The 22,602-nt window shown below is 37.7% G+C and overlaps 1 protein-coding gene across 6 annotated transcripts in view; it reads right to left on the reverse strand.

Moving 5' to 3' along the window:
- Positions 1-22,319, reverse strand: part of TRPM3 (transient receptor potential cation channel subfamily M member 3) — a gene marked incomplete at its 5' end in the record, with an annotated part of 811,488 nt that extends 789,169 nt beyond the window's left edge. For all 6 annotated transcript variants that reach the window (XM_081236454.1, XM_081236468.1, XM_081236450.1 and 3 more), the window contains one exon: positions 22,137-22,319. In XM_081236454.1, coding sequence (XP_081092580.1) covers positions 22,137-22,319 — 183 coding nt within the window. The remainder of the gene's footprint in view (positions 1-22,136) is intronic.
- Positions 22,320-22,602: the final 283 nt, after the last annotated feature.

Below are 22,602 nucleotides of genomic sequence, written 5' to 3' on the forward strand. Positions count from 1 at the left end.
ATTTCAAGATTTTTCTAGTAGCATATCTCCAAAGGCTTCAAGGGAGCTAAAAACATTTCCATCATCACTGAAATTAAAAAGGGAGTCCAAATGAGACACATTGGCTGAACCCATGTCATATTGCTATGCTTGGCTTCTTACAGTTAGCTTTTGAAGATTATTCAGCTGATAAAATACATTAATTTTCCAGTATCTCCGAATCTTTGAGACAACTACATATTATAGCAACTCGTAAGTTTTTGTTCAGTGGAGATTTAAGAATAATTTTTAGACCTTTGGATTTATCAGCTCACCCCACATACCCAGTGATATGGGTAACCTTTGAAGTGCCCCCCACATTCATTACCCACATCAATATGCAATATCTACAAAGCAAAAACTGCTCTAATTCCTATCCCAGTAAACTGAACAAATGAATTCTATGACAATCCTCTATATAGCTGATTAAGAGTTTTGTTCAGTTCCTAGCACTTTCATTTCAGCCTCTCATCACTTGCTCACCAAAGCAAAAAACCTGGAGCAAAACTCCATTCCCTGCTGTGAGCAAGTCACTTTCATTACCATTAAATTTACTTCTCCTGTTCATAGCAGATTTTCACTCTTTGACAGACAACTTTAAACTAACATTATACGAAATAAACAGGAAAGATCCAGTAAGGATCGTCATAAAACTCTTACTATAGGATTTTTAAATTTTTTTATTTATTATATATATATATATATATTTTACAAACTACCCTTTAAAAACCAATCAGAATTTGCCATTTTGTTTTCAAGATTCATCCTTTCAGACTATTTGGGAATGTGACCAGAATACAGAAGCAAACACTGCATCTAAGCAATAAACAAACCTGGTATTTTTGAGTAACCATTCCTTTGTTCTCTAAGGAGTCATTTATTGTCACCATTCTCTACAAAACAGTCTTCCAGAACTAAAGGCTGGCACCATAAAAGTAGTTTAAGTTTGTTTTCTCTCAATATTTTATGCTCATTACTGAGCTTTTGTGAATAGAAAACAGTATCATGTTCTTCTAGAAATAAAAACAATGTTTTCATTTTTAATGTTTTGTTTTTTATATCTTTGGCTATGGAATTTAAGAAGTATATATTTGAAAAAATCTCAAAGGATAATTCAGGATGTTAACATTATACAGCAATGACAGCCTTGCTTAAGCCATTGAATAATATTTTTCTGCTATTTCTGACAGTTTTTCTTCCTAAATCTTAGCCTCAGCCCCCAATTTCTTAACCCAGAGAAACAATGTTTTTTTTCTGATGAGGCTAAAATTATTAAAATGTCAACCAAGACTTCATGTAATTAACCTGCTTCCTTCATCAGCTTTTCTTCCAAATCCAGTAATGTTTCCACCTTGTCTGGGACAAGGTGACAGAAAGGGCTGAATGAAGTCGGGCTGGCTGAGCTTCTGGACCTTGAGTGCTCCCAGTGAGAGTAAATACAGCTCAACGGTTTTCCAGCTTTCCGGGGTCTGCCTTTTGGTTTCCACCCAGAGCTCATATCATTTGCATTCTTAAGGAGGCCTTATAGACCACCATCAACTTTACAACATCATAAGGTTTCTTATAGATAATTCAATACACAGTCTTCCGTGAAGAAATCTCATTTTTTTACTGTTTTTTACCCCAATTCAGCAACCCTAGGCCTGATGTGCATTTGCGCTCCTTCCTATACTGTTCAGAAACAGTCATTTTGTGCCTTATGGCAAACCATCTACCAATTCTTAAGATAGCTGGTTCAAATTTCCATTTTTTTCCCACTACAACATTTTAGAAAACTCATCTGGATGACACTTAAGCCAAGATACTGTGCAAGGGGTCAGGTAAATTAGGCATGTTCTCTTCCTCTGGGAGCTGACAAGCCAAGGAGAGAAATAAATATACAAAACTGGTTAAATAATCCAAATACAAGCAATATCATAAGGCAGGACATAGTTCAAATGTTAGGTTTACCCTGCTGGCCACTTATTCTCAGTGAGTCACTCTGCTTTTTTGCATAATTTTATAGATCCCCTCAGCCTTCTCTATGACTTTGTGTTTAACAAGCATCCCTTCTCTCCATCATTATTCTTTCCCTCTATGTGGTATCATTCCTGTCAGCACACAAACATGCCCTGGTATCATTCATCCTAAAAGAAAAAAGAAAAGTACCTTGACTGCACATGCCCTCTTAAATGCCCACCCCCTTTTTTCCCACTCCTTTGTACATTAAACTTCTCAAAATATTGAGTATACACCCTGTCTCCACTACTTCACACCTCATTCCTCAGCCTACTCCAATCTGGCTCTTGTCCCCATTACTGTAACAAAACTGCTCTTAGCAAATTCACAAGAATCTAAATTGCCAAATACAATGGGCGCTTTGGTATCCTCATTTTCCTTGACCAATCTCTGCAGCATTCAACCCTCTTGGTCACTTCTCCCTTCCTGAAAGATCTTCTCTTGGCCTCTGTAACATAAGAGGTTATATACATCTCTGGTTGTTCTGTTGCCTTGGATGGTCCCTCTACTAAATAGATCCACAGGGGTCTTTTCTGGACTCCCTTATCTATGTACTGTCATGCTACTCATCATTCATTCCCAGGGCTTTAATATTGATACCATCTATAAACAGATAACACCTGGATTATCTCTAATACTGGTCTCTCCTCTAAACTCCAGTCACATATATTCAACTAACCAACTTGATACCCTCAGCTCAAAATCAGCATGTTCGAAACTGGACTTCTCACTCTCCTCCAAAGCCTGTTTTCCTCCAGTTCTTCATGATTTCTGTGAATATTACCATCCACCCAGTTGCCCAAGCCCAAAACCTGGGATCCATTCTTGATTCATCTGGCTCTCTTCACACTCACACAAATACCAACTGCAAATTCAATTGCTCCTACCACCAGAATACATTAGAAAGAAAATCAATTTCTTCCTCCCTCCACTGTCACAAACCTAGTCCATGCCATTATCATTTCTCACTGGGTTTTGCACAATAGCCTCTCACTTCCTTTTCTGTCCCTCTTCCAACTATTGTATGCAAAGCATCTGATATATTTTAGCAATATCCATCAGCACACATCATTTCTGTACTTAAAAGTCTTCAATGGTTTCCCATCACGCTTAGAATAAAATCCAGACTTCTGACTCTCACCCACAAAGGGCTACGTTCTGGTCCTATGTTCCTCCCCAATTTCATCTCTACCACTCTCTACCTCATTCTCTAGTAGGCTTACTGGTCTTCTGTTAGTTCCTGAAACACACCAAAGTCTTTCCTGCTTAAGAAGCTTTGCACGTGTTGCTCTCTCCAACTTCTCTTCCCCTAACTAGATTTTCCTCACCTGTAGATTGTAGCAGTTGCAACGCCACCTCTTCAGAGAGGCTTTCCCTGGCCTCCCTCCAAGGCCATACCTCTTGTGCCAGTTATTTTCTTCCATTGCACTTTGCATTTCATAATTATGTTTTCATCTACTTCTTTACTGGCTGTGTCTCCCACTAGACTGTGACCTGCACAAACACCAGCACCTAGGACGCTGCCTAGCACTTTATAAGCAGTCAACAAACCTTTAATGAATTTGTCAGTTTTATAAGAATATGAGAAATGACACACCCATCCTGGTGAGATCAATAATCTCTCCAGCCCTACCAACTCTTTTTTTTATATAGAATTTTTAAAAATTGTCTGCCCTATACCATGTGCTGCCATAGAGAGTTTCATCTATTCCCTAACTTGTTTTTCTCAATGGATTTTCAAAGTAGGGATTATTCAACAAACTGTACATATCAAGAAACTGAGGAGCAAAAGTATATCACTCAAAATGACACAGTGTCAGAGATGGAATTCAAATCTAGCTCTAACTCCAAACCTCTTGAAGCCCCTTTGACTCTATATCCAGAGCTGGCTTCACGGACCGGGTTAGTCTCACAGGGTCTCACGCTTCGTTTAATGCTTTCCTGTTGCAGTCTTGAAATCTTAGTAATTTCTGAACATGGGCCTCACATTTTCGTTTTGCACTGGGTTCCACAAATTATGCAGCTGCTCCTGCCTGTACCACAGATTTTGTGAAGAGATTCCTAAATTTATTTCTACTAGCTTGGCATTTTCTTACTGGGAAGAATTTAGGATCTAAGTACACTGAGTGATTTACCACGGTATTCACAGTTGTAAGACATTTACTAGCATTAAAGAAAAGAAATTCCCAGACCTACTGCCAAAGGTAATTCACTATTTTGTTTTCTGTGTCTTTAAAAATGATTGCTAATCTCCTTTTCACGTCTGTCATTAAATCTGATCTTATCCTTGGAAAAAAAGATTTCCTTTGCACATCCACTTTTTCCAATTCCATGAAACTAGATTGTTTTAGAAGTTCTTAGTCTTTGGTTTATAAATTATATTTTCCTTGTTAAGCCATTATTCACAAAATTACTAAAACCACAAACAACTGAATTGGTTGAATATACCTTAGAGCAATAATGTTGCCTTACTCACCATAATTTTCTATTTTTAAGGTCACTGATTCTATCCCATACCATGAAGTCTTCCAGATCCCATTAATGAAAGTCATATTGCTTACCTGTCCGGCTGTCACCCACATCCTACTCTGAAGTTCTTTTAAGTCGTGGCTCCAAAAGTGCAATGTCCAGACAAGCAGCGGCCATTACATCTGGGAGCTTGTTCAAAATGCAAATTCTCAGACCACGCCTCAGGTCTATTTATTTAGAAACACCGGAAGTTAAGGCCCATTGGAAGTTAAAGCCCACCGGAAGGTGGTTTAACAAGCCCTCCAGGTGATTCTGATATGTGCTAATATTGAGACGCACCATCACAGGTAATACTTATAAAAATAGTAGTATCCAAATATGGGTTATCATCTAAATCACATGAGGATCTCATCAAATTATAGTTTTTCCAGCCTTGTCACAGAGATGGAAACTCCACAGGCAAGGTGTGGCCAGTTTAGCAGTCTATAGTTTCAAACAGTTCGCAGGTGATCCTAATGGCCAGCAGATTTGGGAACACTTCTCCAATGCTGTGGCTATTTACAATCAGTTACACATTTCAATGAACTGCTTTCCTATTTCACAGTTAAGTTCCTTCACAATTCCTGGATAGATTTTTTGTTTGTTTGTTTGTTTGTTTTAAATCTCACTGATGTATCTCTACAGAGCTTTTGACAAATTTAATCTAAAACTACTTGTTCTGATGCTTCTGGCATGTTTCAGCAGCCAATTTACAAGAGAAACAAGCCTAAAACTCTTGCTCAGTGAAAAACACAAAACAGAGACACACACACAAAAACAAAAGCAATAATGAAAACAAATTTATACTGTCTCATGGCTTCTTTTAACCCTTGAGCACATATTTAATACATTATAATCATCCAATTGCCCCAGGTTTCAATAATTGGCTTCTTCATTTAATATAAAGATTATTTTTTAAAAAAGAAAAAATAATATAAAGAATATTTTGAAGCAGATTTAATGAGCTCTTTATTGAGGACAACTATGTGCACAGTACTGTACCTCACTGGCTAATCACCTTTTCACCCTAGCCAAAAGCCAGAGGAAAACTGAGATGAGAAAATACTTTGACTTATGTGTATCTTCACCATCCTCCCCAACTGATTCTGCCCAAACTTCCTTTTATATTCTTCAGAAGGATAAGAGTAAACTTTGTTTCTGATAGGTCATCTGTCAGTCTTTGTTACATACTTCAGGAAAGTGATGGGAGAAGATTTTTTAAAGAATTTTTTAAATTGCTCCACATTTTCTTTCAATCTCACCATTTTTTAAGAGTACAGAATACAGAGCCAGGCATCCTGATTTCAAACCTAAATTCCATGGCATTGGGCAAGTTACTGTATATCTCTGTGCCTTGGTTTCCTCTTCCATAAAATGGGTTGTTATATGGAGGAAATTATTCAATACATGTAAGTCTCACAGAACAGTTTCTGGCACATGAAGTTCAACACGTGTAACTGTTATTAACATTCCCATGTCAGTGCTCTTTTCATTTTAATCTGCTCTTTGTAGTTTGAATCTGCAAGCCCACATTTATGTGTAGGTAGAGCCCAAGCCCATGTCATCGTGTCTCCAACAAAACATCTTGCTGTCCTATTCTTGATTTTCTACAATAATTACAGTCCATACTATAAAGTCTCAAATTGTTTTCAATTTCCTTTGTCATTCTCTAGTGCTACACATCTTCCCAATTCATGGTGTGAGAGGAACGTGTGGACATCAGTTTGGAGTCAGATAGACCTGGGTTCAAATCAGATTTTATCTCCTTCCCCTTTCATCCTGGCTCATTCTGCTCCAGCATCTTTGGCTGAACACATAAGACATTCCTCTGCCTCAGGACACTTGTACCTGCTGTTCCCTCTGCCTGGAATGTTCTTCCCCAGGTATCTCCATGGCTTGTTTCCTCACTTCATCTTGACATCTGCCTAAAGAGCACCTATCAGAGAGGCTTCCCCTCTAGCTAAAATAGCACCCTCACTCATTCTTTACCTCCTGGCCTTGTTTTATTTTTTCCTCATAGTACTTATAATTACTAGACATTTTATTACATATTTACTGCTTGTTTGTGTATCTTCTGTAAGCCCTCACTAGAATATAAGCTCCAGGAGGGATGCTTACCTAATCAGGTTGTTGCGTGGACTGAATGAGATAGCATGTATAAAATACAAAGCCTTCATAAATATTAAAAAAAACCTAATGAAGTGCTGAGCATACAGCAAATGTTGATTTTTCACCCTTTCTTCATGATAACAAGTAAAGAGGGTGAGCACATTGCCTCTCTTGTATCTCTTACCACCACCGTCATCCCCCACAATCAGTATCCCAGAGACCTGAGAAGAATGGATGGAAACTTCAATTTTATGGTCATTATTTAGATTTACAGCAAATGTCAGCATATCCTAATTAGATTTTAAACACCCTTGGTTGTGAAAATATAGGCATATACTTCTTACACGCACACAGAGTAAGATTAAATAAGAATGCTTGTGAAAAGGGTTCTTTTGATTGTTTTTTTCCTAGTTAATCAACAACTCATTTTCTTTCACCCATTTTTATTGAACATCTCTCTTCCTGATCTTAACGCAGCTTCTTGCCTTAGTAAGTAGGAAGCACGGAACACAAACCCATCTTTCTCTTATGTCTGAGTACAACACCTTGGCTCAGGGTCATTATTATGGACACCAATTCCATTTGCTGTAAGATATTAACGATACAGTATATTGGCCTGACTCTACTCTGACCTCAAGACAAACCAAGGTAATTACTTTCTCAAATTAAACTCCCAGGAAAGGTTCTTATTTATCTCTTATTTGTCACATTTTTCTAACACACACACACACACACACACACAGAACCTATTTAACAAGGGTTCTATACTCAAGTTTCACTTGAAATTATAGTTTTCTAAATCTGGTTCTGTTTGACATCACAAAAAATGAAATAACCAGAGTTTATTTAAAACTTGAAAGAGGGCTTCCCTGGTGGCACAGTGGTTGAGAGTCCGCCTGCCAATGCAGGGGACATGGGTTCGTGTCCCTGTCCGGGAAGATCCCACATGCCACGGAGCGGCTGGTCCCGTGAGCCATGGCCGCTGAGCCTGTGCATCTGGAGCCTGTGCTCCGCAACAGGAGAGGCCACAACAGTGAGAGGCCCGTGTACCGCAAAAAAAAAAAAAAAAAAAAAAAACCCACAAAAAAACTTGAAAGAATAAGTAAATGATTCAACATATTTAGAAAAATAAAGAAAATAAAGTATCACAATCATGTAAATGCAACTATATTGCCCTATTCTCACCCAACAACAGAAAGAGAAGTAGCAGCAGTAACAAGTTACCATGTTTTTGTTTTTCCATTCAATAGTTTATTCCTGGGACTAAGCTTGTTGGCAGGACTGTTGACAATACAGTTTAATTGCTTTCATTACTCAGTGCTGCTCTTAGTCTCACTACCCATAGTGACCTTTAAGCCACCTCCAAGAACAAATCGCCTTTGTGAGGGAAGAGACATACATAAACTTTGTTTATGCTTTTTAAATCATCTTATCCCTAACTCACAAGTCAGCAGAGTATTGAAAAAAAATTAAATGGATGGTTGTGTTTGAATTCTATCTCTACCATTTCCCAGTTACCCTGGCAAGAACTGACTTGACTTCTTTGAAATTCTGTTTCTTCATCTGTGCTTTGGGCATGCAAATCAATCCTACATCAGAATAATGTACAGAAGATTACATAGGAGATCACTGAAAGTGCCTGGTATTTAAAAATACCAAAATAATGTTTACTTTTCTTCCTTTCTTCACCCTTTTTCTGTCCAAGGTATGAAACACCTAAGTCCTGAGCATTTTCACTATGTTCTCTCATTTACTCCACATACAAGTACTGAGTTTCCACAACATGCCAGGCACTGTGCAAAATGTGGGGCTACACTGGTAAATAAAACACAAACCTCATCCTAAAGGAGATCCTAAACCAAAGGACTAAATTATACTCTAGGTACACTTAAGGTTATATTTGACAATCAGACATTTTCCCCAGGAAGAAGAAATAATGCCCAGCTATCCAAAGGTTTTACAATGTGTAGGATTCACAAACTATGCAGTAATACAATATCCTGTGAATTACCTCACTGCCCAGATCAATGCAGGACCGTGATGTTATCATACCAGCTTAGTCGTCTATCTCCATCAGTGGACCCAAAGGCACCAGTTATACAAGGTACAGTATAGTCACACATTATTTTTCCCTCCCCTCCCCTAAGGGTACTTAATGGGTAATGAGACAAAAGTAGGACTTAGCCATTATTTATCACTGGTTCTTTCTGCATTCATTTATCAAAGTCTATTCACCTGGAGTATGTGATTTTCATAACATGAATTAAGCTCTTGTTTTAGTTACTGTTACCACTGCATTCTATAGTTACAGCCGATAACGTGATGCACCTTTTAAACAATGAGCTCTTTTTGTAGCTGTAATCCAAATCATTCCCACTTTGTCCTAGGCTCTAGTAATTTGAATCATTATTGTTTATCTTTTAAAGAAAACTAATTTCATTTAGTGCTAGGGTATCTAATACTTTTAAATACTAAAAAACCCATATTCCCACAAAATGGCTGCCAACAACTCAGAAAAAAGGAAAGCAATTTTAAACTTTATCTTTTTGTTAAAAATGTGTCTTTACATGGGAGGTCAACTTTGTGGTATAAAGTCCAAACAAATGGAAATAGATCTTATTCTGAAACTGGAACCCACACTGGACAATGGGCTGGTGACAAATGTCTGTCAGGTCCAATTCTGCTACTTCCCCTCAATAATTCCTGAAGGTTTTATTTTATGACAGACTTTATAAAGTCAAGAAAAAGGGAGTAAAACGGAGTTTACTCACCAATATTACCTTAAACCTAATCACAAATATAAGTTGTAATAATTAATAGTAACAATAATACATAGCTATAACCACAGGAAAACCCTTAGTTAGGAATGATAGAAGGAAATGTTTTTATCTTGAGTCAAGGTCCAGATCTTTTGTCTTCATCTTGGTCCTTTTGCCTTTTATAGTGATCATATAACAATATATAAATGTATCAAATTAACATGTATACCTTAAATGTACCCAAGGTTATAGTCAAATATATTTCAATAAAAAAAGAAATAGGAACATTTTTAAAAAGAGAGACTCAATTTCTCACCCTATCTGACCTTAGCATTTTGAAGACTCTATCTATTGCTATGTCCTCACTTGGTGCTAATTATTCATCCTTTCTTTTCTATTAACAGTGATTTATAATAATTATCTATTGTTACAATGATTATTGAATAAAGGAGACAAGCACTTATATGAATAATCAGATGTACTCAAATAACGGGAAAAAACATTAAGAGCCCTATTTAAAAAGTAGTTGTAATTCAAAATTGCAAGTTAAGCGTTATTTTCATTCATTAAAAAAATCAATAAAATATTTACAAACTAGTAATAATTGCTTTTTGAAACATCTACATAGAAAAAATTTTGCCATTTTCAGCAACCTGGATGGACTTGGAGGGTATTATGCTAACTGAAATGTCAGACATAAAGATAAATACTGTATGATATCGCTTATATGTGGAATCTAAAAAATACAACAAACTAGTAAATATAACTAACATAAAAGAAGCAGACTCAGAGATCTAGAGAACAAACTAGTGGTTATGGGGGGGAGGCTGGGAGGGTGGAATACAGGGGTAGGGGAGTGGGAGGTACAAACTACCGGGTATTAGACAGGCTCAAGAATGTATTGTACAACATGGGGAATATAGCCAATATTCTGTAATAACTGTGAGTGGAAAGTAACCTTTAAAAATTGTATAAAAGTTTAGGGCTTTGCTGGTGGTGCAGTGATTGGGAGTCCGCCTGCCAATGCAGGGGACACAGGTTCGTGCCCCGGTCCGGGAAGGTCCCACATGCCACGGAGTGGCTGGGCCCATGAGCCATGGCCGCTGGGCCTGCGCGTCCAGAGCCTGTGCTCCGCAACGGGAGAGGCCACAGCAGTGAGAGGCCCGCGTACCGCAGGAAAAAAAAAAACTGTATAAAAGTTTAAAAAAATTTTTTAAAGAAAATACTAATTAAAGATATCCCCAAAATCATTTTACCTGTACAGCTTCAAGTCTGTGGATCAAAAACTGAAAGTTCCACCATGGGTCCAATCAACTGATTTTCTCAACCATTTGACAAGTCTTACCAAGCTCTTTAGCAGACTAATAATATAATTAAGGCAATTTTAATATACTTATGAGTAATAGTCATAATATATCATTTATGTATAATTGCTAACTCTATACCTAATATGTTACAGTAAATATATCATGTTATATGCCAAATTATAGTTTCATCCCTCCCACCAATCACAAGTAAGTCTTCCAGAAGTCTTTTTCACATTTCTTTCTCCTGTAGCATTTGAGGCTTTATCTTGTACAGAGTGGGTGCTCATTAAAATGTATGTCAAAACAAAACATTCATATCCCCAAATCTACTGAATATCCACTGGTAGGAAAGGTAATTTCCACTTCTACAGTTTTCACTGTGAATTCAACATTAAGAAAACAAAAGAGTTATGCAGGATGAATAAGGTCTGGAAATCTAATGTGCAGCATGGTGACTATAGTTAACAATACTGTATTATGTACTTGAAATTTGCTAAGAGAGTAGATCTTAAATGTTCACACCACAAAAACAGAAAGGTAACTATGTGAAGTAACTAGCTTGATTGTGGTCATCATTTCACAATGTATACTATATCAAAACATCATGTTACATACTTTAAATATATATAATGTTTGTCAAAAGAGAGGATCAGAGAAAGCACTGTGATGATAGAAGCAGGGGTCAATGACAGACAACTTTGCTGCCTTTGATGTGAAAGAGAAAGGAGCCAGGAGCCAAGGAATGTTGGTATCTGCTAGAAGCTGGAAAGGGCAAGGAAATGGATTCTCCCCTTGAGACTACAGAGAGGAACACAGCCCTGTCAATACCTTGATTTTGGTCTAGAGAAACCCATATCAGACTTCCAAACTACAGAACTGTAAGATAATATAAATTCATGTCGCTTTAAGCCACTAAGTTTGTAGTAATTTTTGTTGTTGTTTGTTTGTTTTGTTTTTTTGTTTTTGTTTTTTTGCGATACGCGGGCCTCTCACTGTTGTGGCCTCTCCCGTTGCGGAGCACATGCTCCGGATGCGCAGGCTCAGTGGCCATGGCTCATGGGCCCAGCCGCTCTGTGGCAATGTGGGATCCTCCTGGACCGGGGCACAAACCCGTGTCCCCTGCATCTGCAGGCCAACTTTCAACCACCGCGCCACCAGGGAAGCCCTGTAGTAATTTTTTATGGCAGCAGCAGAAACCTAACACAATGCCCAGGGTTTTTTTAAATACTGAGAGCAAAAGCCTTAATACAGAAATAGTCTGACAATATGCTTTTACATATTCCATTTCTTAATGACAGTTTAATCGGCCTCCATAATAAAGGGCCAAATATTTTCTGATGGTTAATCGAACACAGTGACCCAATTAAAATCTAAGGCTTGACAGTAAACTAAGAGATCAATGCCACCACATAGCTCCTGTTATTATTATTAGCTCAGCTTTTTAAAAACTGTCTCTCCCAAATATTTATCTTGACTTTATGGTATGAATTATAACTCAAAGTAAGCAAATCATTGATGCAGTGGTTCCTATTTATAAAATTTCAGCTAATAAATGAAAAAGGAAAGATAGAATTGTATATTATCATTTTGCAATGCCCTAATAAAGCAATGGATCTTAGTCAGGGATCAACAAACTCCAGCTAAGGGCCAGATCCAGTCTGTGGCCTGTTTTTTTCTTAGCCTGTGAGCTAAGAATGATTTTTTACATTCTTAAATGGTTAAAAAAATTAAAAGAAGAATAATATTTCATGACATGTAAAAAATTATATGAAATTCAAATTTCAGTGTTTATTTATAAAGTTGCATGGGAACTCAGCCATGTCCACTTATTTATATAATGTCTATGGCTCCTTTGGGGCTATAATAGCAGGGTTGAGTAGTTCTAAGAGACCTTATGGTGCACAAAACCTAAAATGTTCACTATTTGGATTTTACATAAAATGTCTGCCAACACCTGCTCTAGACAATGATCATCAATGGTAGCTAATACCTTAAATGAGAGGCAACCAGAATATCTATGCAGTATCCTCGCCAAAAAAATCAAAACCGATCAAGGCTCCTGATCAAACTACCAGTTCATAGGAAATACAACGGACAGAGGAACATGTAAGATTAACACCATTGGGATGTATTCTGCAAAATATATAATGTAGTAAACTCTACAGGACAAATAAATTTCTTTGAAAAATAATTTTCAACAGAAAAATAGGAGACCTGGACAGGAAAGTTATAGACTGAAAAACACAAATAACTGTAATGTGTAAATTACAGCTGTATTCTGATTCAAACAAACCGTGAGTAGAAAACAGAATTATGAGATCATTAAGGAAATGTGATCCCAATTTAATATATGTGGGTATAAGGAAATTATTAATTTGTTTAAACTTCATAATGGTATTGCAGTTTTGTTTTGATAAGGGGTCCTTATTTTTCAGATACTTTTTAGAAGAAGTAATATGATATCTGGAATTTGCAAATAATCTAGTGAAGAGGGAAAAAACAGGAAATAGGGGTATACAAATGAAATACGATTTGTCATGTTTTGATAATTGTTGAAGCTGGATTATGGGTAAATGTGGTTATTACACTATTTCGTCTAGTGTTGTATATGTTTGGATTTTCCTTAATAAAGGTATTTTAAAAAGCATTCTTTCCCCAAAATCTTGAGGTTCATGAAGATAACAATTTTATAATCATAAATTTATTTCAAAACATAAAGAACCCAATAGTAAAAATACCAAAAGCAAAGAGTATCCTGTATTTCAATATGGTACAGATTTCACATTTTATTTCTAAAAATGTCAATAAATTTACCTTCAGTAAAAACATAGAATAATGGACATTTCAAGGACTAGAATCAACTGTGGAAAACAATCATCTTGGAGAAGACAAGCTGACTTTATTTTCCGAAGCACTTTCAAAACCAGAAGCCCAATACAAATGATCATTAGCCTTATATTACCTCTTGTCTGTAACCAACATTTTAATTTCAAAAGAATTAAAGATTATAAACACTTCCCCATCAAACAAAGGCAACTTCTTATATTTGTTGTAAGACCTCTGATTAATACCAAGAGTTAGGTAACATCCATTTAACAAGTGGCTCTCGCAGACACTGAAATAGCTACACACATCAATACACTTAACATTCACAATTCATCCTGGAGACAGGTATTCCCATCCTCATTTTACGATAAAGGACTGAGACACAGAAAGATAAAGCTGCAAAACCAGTTAATGACCTGAGCCAGACTAGAAATCAAGTCTGTCTGATCTGAATGTCAATCCAGGATTAAAGAAGGCCAGCACCATTCCCCTTCAACTCCTTGCAAATTTTGGATCTGTTCAGAGATCAGGAGCTGGACAACCTTGACCTTTCTCTAGGGAAGAAGCCCTGGTCCTTATATCTTCCAAAGAGCAAGGTCAGTTCCTGAGTTTATATCCTGTTTTTGCAAGTTAAGGACCAAAGAGACAAGTACAAAGATTTTCACTGAATATAGTTTGTAATAGCCGAAAAAAATAAAGAAATAAACTAAAATTTTGCCAGTAGAGAAATGACTAAATTACCTATGGTACAAACATACTGATATAATATGCAACATCTACTTCTAACTTCTTGATATACCTCAAAAAATACAATGTTGAATGAAAAAAAGCAAATTGCAAAAGAATATGTACTATACCTTCACGTAAAAAATTTTAAACATACAGAACCATGCTATTTACACGTAGTTATGAATAAATAAATATGTAGTAGAGATTTTTTAAAATAAACCTATATGAGAAGAATGAACCTCAAGTACAGAATAATTCTTACCTTTGGGAAAGGAATCAAGGGAATGGTAAGCGGATATTTTAGCTGTGTCAGTAGCAGTTTACTCTTAAAAAGATATAAAGGATATATGGCAAATTGTTAACCTTGGTTTAATGTGTATTATGAGTATGTGAGTTCTTTTCATAGTATTTTCTATTTTTGCCTATTTGGGCCAATTTAAATTTTAAATAAAAATAAATACAATAGGGCTTCCCTGGTGGCGCAGTGGTTGAGAGTCCGCCTGCCGATGCAGGGGACACGGGTTCGTGCCCCGGTCCGGGAAGATCCCACATGCCGCGGAGCAGCTGGGCCCGTGAGCCATGGCCACTGGGCCTGTACGTCCGGAGCCTGTGTTCCGCAACGGGAGAGTCCACGGCAGTGAGAGGCCCATGTACCGCAAAAAAAATAAAAATAAAAAATACAATAATTACTTTTTCTTTATTAGGAAAAAAAAAAGAACACAAGTGAATCTTAAACAGTGGGAAAGGAAGAAGGAATCCTCCTGATAGAACTGGGGAGAAAACTGAGAGAGGCCTGGGTTCCAATCTAGATCTGCTTGCTTCCAAAGCCACCATACTGTTCTCTAAAATCAATTCAGATTGTCCATAGAACTTTCCAAGTAGAGATGAACTGCATTCAAATTGAGCCTGTTGGAAACACTTACCCAAAAGAGTTGTCCCTCCTAATCTCACCATTATAAAGTTCATTCCCAAGGAAGTCCTAGAAAAATCAACGCTTGTGGAGGACAAAACCTACTGATTATCACTGTGAATGTGTTCCATTTTGTGTGACTATTTTGTGGTTAAAGTTCTGGTATTCTACAGAGGCATTTTATTTATTTATTTATTTATTTATTTATTTATTTATTTATTTTTGTAGTACGTGGGCCTCTCACTGTTGCAGCCTCTCCTGTAGCAGAGCACAGGCTCCGGACGCGCAGGCTCAGCGGCCATGGCTCACGGGCCCAGCCGCTCCGTAGCATGTGGGATCTTCCCAGACCAGGGCACGAACCCGTGTCCCCTGTATCGGCAGGCGGACTCTCAACCACTGTGCCACCAGGGAAGCCCAAAAGGCATTTTAAATAAATATACAATCCCATGACATTGTATGCAGGGATTGGCAGCTTGCCATGTCAACTCAACTAAAATAACCATCCTCAGGAAAACTGAAGTACTGATTCCCACCTTGTTGAGATCTGAGGAATTTCCCACATCACTTGAGGTATATGGTGAGATCAAAGAATTCAGGTACTTAGAGAGGTCAAAGATACAAAGTAGCATTTCAGCAATCTATTAATTATTAACAAACAATAGTTTCCCAGAAATACATATATTTGCATGATAATTTTGAATTATTCACTAACACTATAGACTAAATATGTACTAAGTAAAACCTGCAAAATAATCAACAATCGGGTCCAATTTCCACCAGGCAAGTCCCTAAGACAAAGAGGGTAGAGCCAGGATTGAACATGAAGGAAAACAGATCTTTAACCCTCCCATTAAACAAATCCCAACTCCTCCGAATGTATAAACTAGTTTCATCGCTTTTCTCTCTTCCTACTTGTTTAAACCCTCCTTCTCTAATAGGTTCTTCACCCAGCAAATAGAAAGCTCAAATTTCTCTCATCTTGAAAAAAAAAGAAAAATTCCCTATATTTCTTTTTTCCTTCATAGCTAAGAACCTAAAATCTACCTCACATTAATCAACAAGCACCATTTTACAATTAATTGGTCACTTTATTCATTGAACAAATATTTGAGTGCTTACTATACACCAGGCACTATTCAAGGCATCTGGATAAATCAGTGAACAAAACAAAGATCCCCACTTTTGCTTACAGTCTAGCTGAAGTCAGGCAATAGATAATAAATTCTGTGATGCCTGGCACATACTGAGTACTACCTATGTGTTTTGCCTTGTTGCTGTCATCGCTGTTACTTCTCTGTCTCATCTGCTGTGCAGTCAGGCATCGACCCTCATGAGTCTGTTAAAATGACTGAGAAAGGAATTATTGCCCTCTTTCCAAACTGCCAAAGCCAAGCAACTCTTTTTCTTCCTCATCTTTTGAGAATCAGGCACCTAGTCTAGGATGCTTCTTATCTAAATTTTCCATCACCATCCATTAAGAGGCACTGACTACTTTAATCTTTGCTCTACTGTATTCTGACCATGAAGCTAGTCTATGTATAACCCTGTCTTGTTGCTTTGCATATCATGTCTTGTGTTAAACCATTAGTTCTATTGAGGAAATTATTCAGTACCTACCATGGTGCCTAACACTTCCTAAGTACTCAATGAATGTTAGAGGAATAAAAGTTTCTTTAAACATTGTTCTCTATAATCCTTTCATATTTGCTCTACCAGCCCCACATTTGGCTTTGCAAATGAAAGAAACAAAAAGTAAAGCCAATGCACAGACCAGCATAGCTGGTCAGAACAAATGAATATGTTTTGCTACTATTTATAAATGACTTTTAATGATTCAATTCTTTTTCAAGATCTCAATAAATAATGGCAGAAGAAACTGCTGTAATATATTTGGGAATAACTGAAAACATGTTTAAAACCATCCCCATACAAGGATATTTTTCCTCCTCGAAACTTAAAATATTTGAATTACTCACCTGACACCTAATACCATGGCCCTCAAATTAAAGATGAAACTAAATTAAATTAAATTTTTAATTCACTGTGATTGATGAGAAAAAGCTTGTTAGTTATATTAATTACTAGATAAAGAATTCAGAAATGCTTAAACAAAATAGACGATTATCAGAAAATGGCTTTTTTCCCCATCAAAAAATCACAACAAGAAAATACAGCCATATTCCTAAGTGATACAACATTGCCCCTTTTTTTATTTTTTCAACACAGGGAGTAAAAGGCAGTAGACAAAAATCAACCTGTCAAGAAATGGTTTATTCAGTAATGGACTAGCACTACAGGGGATTTGTTCTGCTTTCACCAGCAAGCCCTTTGTGTAACAAGAACAAACTATTAGGGGTTTAATGACACTGCAATAGCATATTAGACACTGAAAAAGGAAATGAGGATTCTTTTCACCAAGTTGCTGTTGTTTCTACGGCCACCATGGGATCTACCATTCACACAATCCTCAAATGGGCAATCGGTTGGGAAATGAGTTTTTCTGACTTTAGCCCTGCCTTTGACTCAGCTTTCTCTCATTTATTTTAAGATCTTGAAGAACCCAGCTTTTGGCAGGAACAACTGGAAGTCACTTGCTCCAAAAGAGAGAAGTCAGCCTCGGAAACGGAACCAGGTTTGTTCATGGAATCCCCCCTGAGCACACAGCATCTCAAACAGCTGTGGGAGGAGTGAATGTGGTACCAGCTGAACGGGTCTCATCTACTTCGCAGGACTGCTGTTTCATAGACTCAATGCTGCTTCTATACACTCTTAGCTGCCCTCTTGTCTGCACAAGGTGTGATGTTCTGTGGTGGGCACCTGCTGATGAGGGTAATTACAGCATTAGTGGAAGCAAGCATGACATCTAAGATTGAAAAACAACTCCATCATTTGACTCCCTCAGAACTGCTTCTTTTTCTTTTGCAAGAGGTTACTCAGAGATTAAATTAATTCTGCATCTATTTGAAAACAAGCCTTTAAACAGTTGTATAAATGGACTAGAGGAGGAAATCGCCTTTCAAAATTAAAAGTACTATTTATTATATGCGCAGGTGAACATTTGATATTGTAACACCAGACGGCACTTGCTGACTCAGCTTTCAATAGATTTCCATATATTTCTGTGTGGGGGAATTAAAACAAATAATAGGAATAACAAGAACAATACTTCAAGGAGAAATATGAAATCCAGATCTTATAGAATGGAGGCAAAGAAGTTTTAAATTACTTTTATGCTTATTAACCAATTCAACAGAGACATTACATAAAACATTAATATCCAGGAACTTCATTTCATATCCAAAATTCAAATATATAACTTTCATATTAATTTAACTGTAAAGTTGATATAAAATTCCTTTACATTTGCTAAAAAAAAAACCCAGGGCTTCCCTGGTGGCGTAGTTGTTGAGAATATGCCTGCTAATGCAGGGGACACGGGTTTGAGCCCTGGTCTGGGAGGATCCCACATGCTGCAGAGCAACTAGGCCTGTGAGCCACAACTACTGAGCCTGCGCATCTGGAACCTGTGCTCTGCAATGGGAGAGGCCGCGATAGTGAGAGGCCCGCGCACCGCGATGAAGAGTGGACCCCGCTTGCCACAACTAGAGAAAGCCCTTGCACAGAAATGAAGACCCAACACAGCAAAAATAAATTAATTAATTAATAAACCCCTACCCCCAACATCTTAAAAAAAGAAACAGTATTTTTAGATTTAAAAAAATAATCCATGATGCACTTTCAGAGAGGAACAAATTCCAAGGAATGAATATGATTAAATCGTACTTCACTCTATCAGAATTTTATGGTTTGGGGTATATTTTGAGTACTGTAGATTACTGGATTAAAGCTTTCATTGTCAACCATGAAGTTTAAAAATAAGTGGAGAGGAGAGTGTTTCTTGAATTAGAAAAATGAAAAAAAAAAATTTTCAAATCAGCAAGGATTGATTTGTCAGACACACCCAGAACTGTGGCCCAGAAATTGAAAACATGCCCTTTAAATGCCACTGTTAGGACTCAGAACAATTGCCTGTTCCTCCAGCTACTGCACAGGGTAGTGCTGCTTCTGCAGAATAGAAGCAGACCTCAGAGAGCTGGGGCAAGGGTGGCACACACTGTCCTAATGTAGGCCTGCCGTACTCTGTAAAGACTATCAGAAGACCATTTTCTGAGTACCAAAGGGATTGCCAGGAATGTGACTTTTTGATTTCTAATAGCAGCATTAAAATCATGGGACCAGCCCAGCCTCTAAGATATTTCTAAGAAAACCCCAACATATTTAGTGATAGGTAGGAAATCTAATTGCCAAGGTTGATTCAAACACACCTCCTCTATACTTCACACACAAAATCATCATGACTCAAATCACAGAAGAAAAGTACTTCTGGATAACCAAGAATATGGCAGACCTCTCTTTGCTGAAGAAAATCTCCCCCATTATCCATGATGTATGTCTGCTTTGTTGTTAGTGAAAATGAAAAATAATGCAATCATTCCCATTGGGGACAGAGTCATAGGCTGTATCATTCCCTGGGAATAACTTTAACTGGAAGTGATTTCAAGACTCTAACTAAAGCAGAGAAGAGAGTAACAAAGCCCACGTTATTAAAACAACTATATAATCATTTTACATTCTCAAAAGAAAGAAGACAGAAAGATGTTAGAAAGCTTCCATGTTTTATTAGCTAATTTTTTCCACATTTATCTATTTTGTCTTCAAAGAAAAGAGTAAAATCCTTATACGATTTTTATCAGGATGGATGCCACAATATTTCTGAGTACAACACAAAATGAATAAGATCCAAAGCCACATCACAGAATATCTTATTTATTCATAAGAATAAATAAAAAGCAGTATTAATCAAATTAACTGCTTTAATCTCTTCCTAATATCTATAATTTAAGCTATTTTTTACATGAAATACAGTGAAAGTTGAAAATAGCACCAGCTCACTTTAAGAGGGAGTAAAACATCTTACCTTAAAGATTAAAAACTTTTATAAGCATATCTGTTGCAAACATTATTATTGCTTCCCTCCTGTTTGCATAAATAAGTTGGATGTCTTACTTACAAATGAAGTAGAAAGTCTTTGTTATGAATTAATGGAATCAAGCCTTGGTTAAAAACCATCAGTCCAGCTCCAACACTTACAAAACCTCATTATATTTGTTTTAAAAATTCTGATAATTAGAATCACGGCTAGGAGCACTTATTAGATTTTTTTAGAACAAAATCAATATCAAACTTGCCATGCAATGTGAGAATAAGCACAGGCTTTTGCCATAACTGGTTTTTAGCTGAATTACTAATGTTGCAATTAACAAGTACTACAGAGAAATATAGCACCATCATCACCCTTAGTAAACAGGAGACATGGTTACTTTTCCAGATGTCTTCTGGTTGTCATGGTATCTATTATGTCCTCTTTCTCTCACATTTTTATTCTAGCTAACAGACCTGCAAGCTATTTAATCTAACTTACAGTTTTATGAAGATTTTATATGTTCCTGATATAGACTCTGAATGTACCTGTTGAACAAAATCAAATAAGTTACTTAAACTGATATTTAGACTTTATATTAAAAAGGGGATAAAATTAATCTTAGTTCACATAATTGATAGAAACTAAAATCAATCAATTTTATATGTTCTACATAATTTATTTCAGAAAAAACCTATTTTCAGAATATTTTCCTTTTTAAAATATTTTCAAGTCTACATTTCTAGAAAAATAATATTTCAATGGCTGAAATAAAATTAATTGCATTTTAAGTGTTCTATATCCATATTTTTATAAAAAATCTACCCCTTCAACACACTAAATATTAAAATATTTCAAATAAATATCTAATAACATTTTCTGCTAGTAGTTTTTGTGAACAAGCAAACAAAATAAACACAAATACCAAAAAATGGTATGCATTTATATTTTACTCTTTTGAAGGAATATTTTAGACATCCTGCTTTTTAGGGATTAATTTTTGCCCTGCAATGATGACCTTTCAAAAACAGAACAGGGTAACATTATTCGTGCTATACAATGTTTATGTACCATCCTTTTAAAACAAAATGAATTCAATTTCTCTTCACTATACAATCTCTGCTGTCAACTCCTCTGGATGTAAAACATAAATACACACACGCTGATGTTCTCAGTGATGTCTTGGAAGTTAAAGTGGTGTACCCTTCTTCCCTAGGAGCAACAGGAGGGCTCTGCACTCTCTTCTAGAGCAGAGTTCTCTCCCTCTAGGCTGAAGGAAAACATAATATTTAAATACTAAAAACGCAAATGCGGCTAAAGTTTTTATCAACTGTACTTCTCTACACACATAGGATGCCTATATTAATTTCGCTTGAGTGCTTTTACTGCACTAATTAGACACTGAAAAGGAGCTGGCACAGGGGAAAAGTGTTTTCTGAACGCTGTATATGTTAACAGTCGGATTATAAACACCTGGGATATTCTTGCTATCTTCTGCGTGTAAATGACTCTGCAAACAACTAAACGCACCTATTAACATAGTGGGGGTGCGCGATGGAAAAGAGCAAGTGTTAAGAGTAAAAATATGGCATGCCCTTCCTATTCCGCCCTCATTCAGCGGATGCCTAGTACATTTGAACACGCTGCACAGGCAGACCCTCGGGACATATGCGAGTCACAACAACACACTCGACAACATCTCCCACGCCCCGTTAATTGCAAAACTCTAATGATCTGACAGTGAGCCCTCGCCTCTCAAACATGTTTTCCATTTTTTGCAGAGACACCAGAGATGTCAGGAGACCCTCCCCTAGCTGAGGAAAGGAAAGTCGTTCCTTCTTGCCCCTCCTCACAGCCCCCAACACTTTCATTAGAAGCGGCTCCACAAGTTCCTGGCTTGAGCCTCTAAGGAGGCAAGTTCAGCACCATGGAAAGGGCTCGAGTCGCGCGCAGAGGGGAAAGACACCAGGGGCTCTCCCCCAGCCACTCACCGGCGTCTGCTGCGACGGGAATCCCGAGCGCTTGGTGGATCCCTGCTTGGAACTTAACCTTTTCCACGACTCGGCAAACCTGCCCCGGCTGGCGCTCCGGCTGCGCCTGCGGCTCTCCGCGCTGTCCTCGCGGTCCGAGCAGCCCCGCTCCATTTCGGCCGCGTCTCTCCACTTCTTCCCCATGCTAAGTTCGCCTCGCTCGGCCGGGCAACACCCCGGCGCCGAGCGCTCTCGCTCGCTCCTCAAGCCGCCGGGTCGCACTCCCGCTTGCGCGTAGCTCACTGTTGGCGCCGCCTTTTTGCCACCGCCGGCTCCGGCCACAGCCCTGCTGCACTCCGTTACCGCCGCCGCTGCCACCAGGCTGCGCTTGAGCCAGCGACTGGCCAAACTAGGGGCTGGGGCTGCGAGCGCCACCTGCGCCCGAGACAGCTTCCTTTTGCGCCCCCCAAACTGCTCTCCACCCGCG

Source organism: Mesoplodon bidens (assembly GCF_964165515.1).
Source record: "Mesoplodon bidens genome assembly, chromosome: 6".
Classification (NCBI taxonomy): domain Eukaryota; kingdom Metazoa; phylum Chordata; class Mammalia; order Artiodactyla; family Ziphiidae; genus Mesoplodon; species Mesoplodon bidens.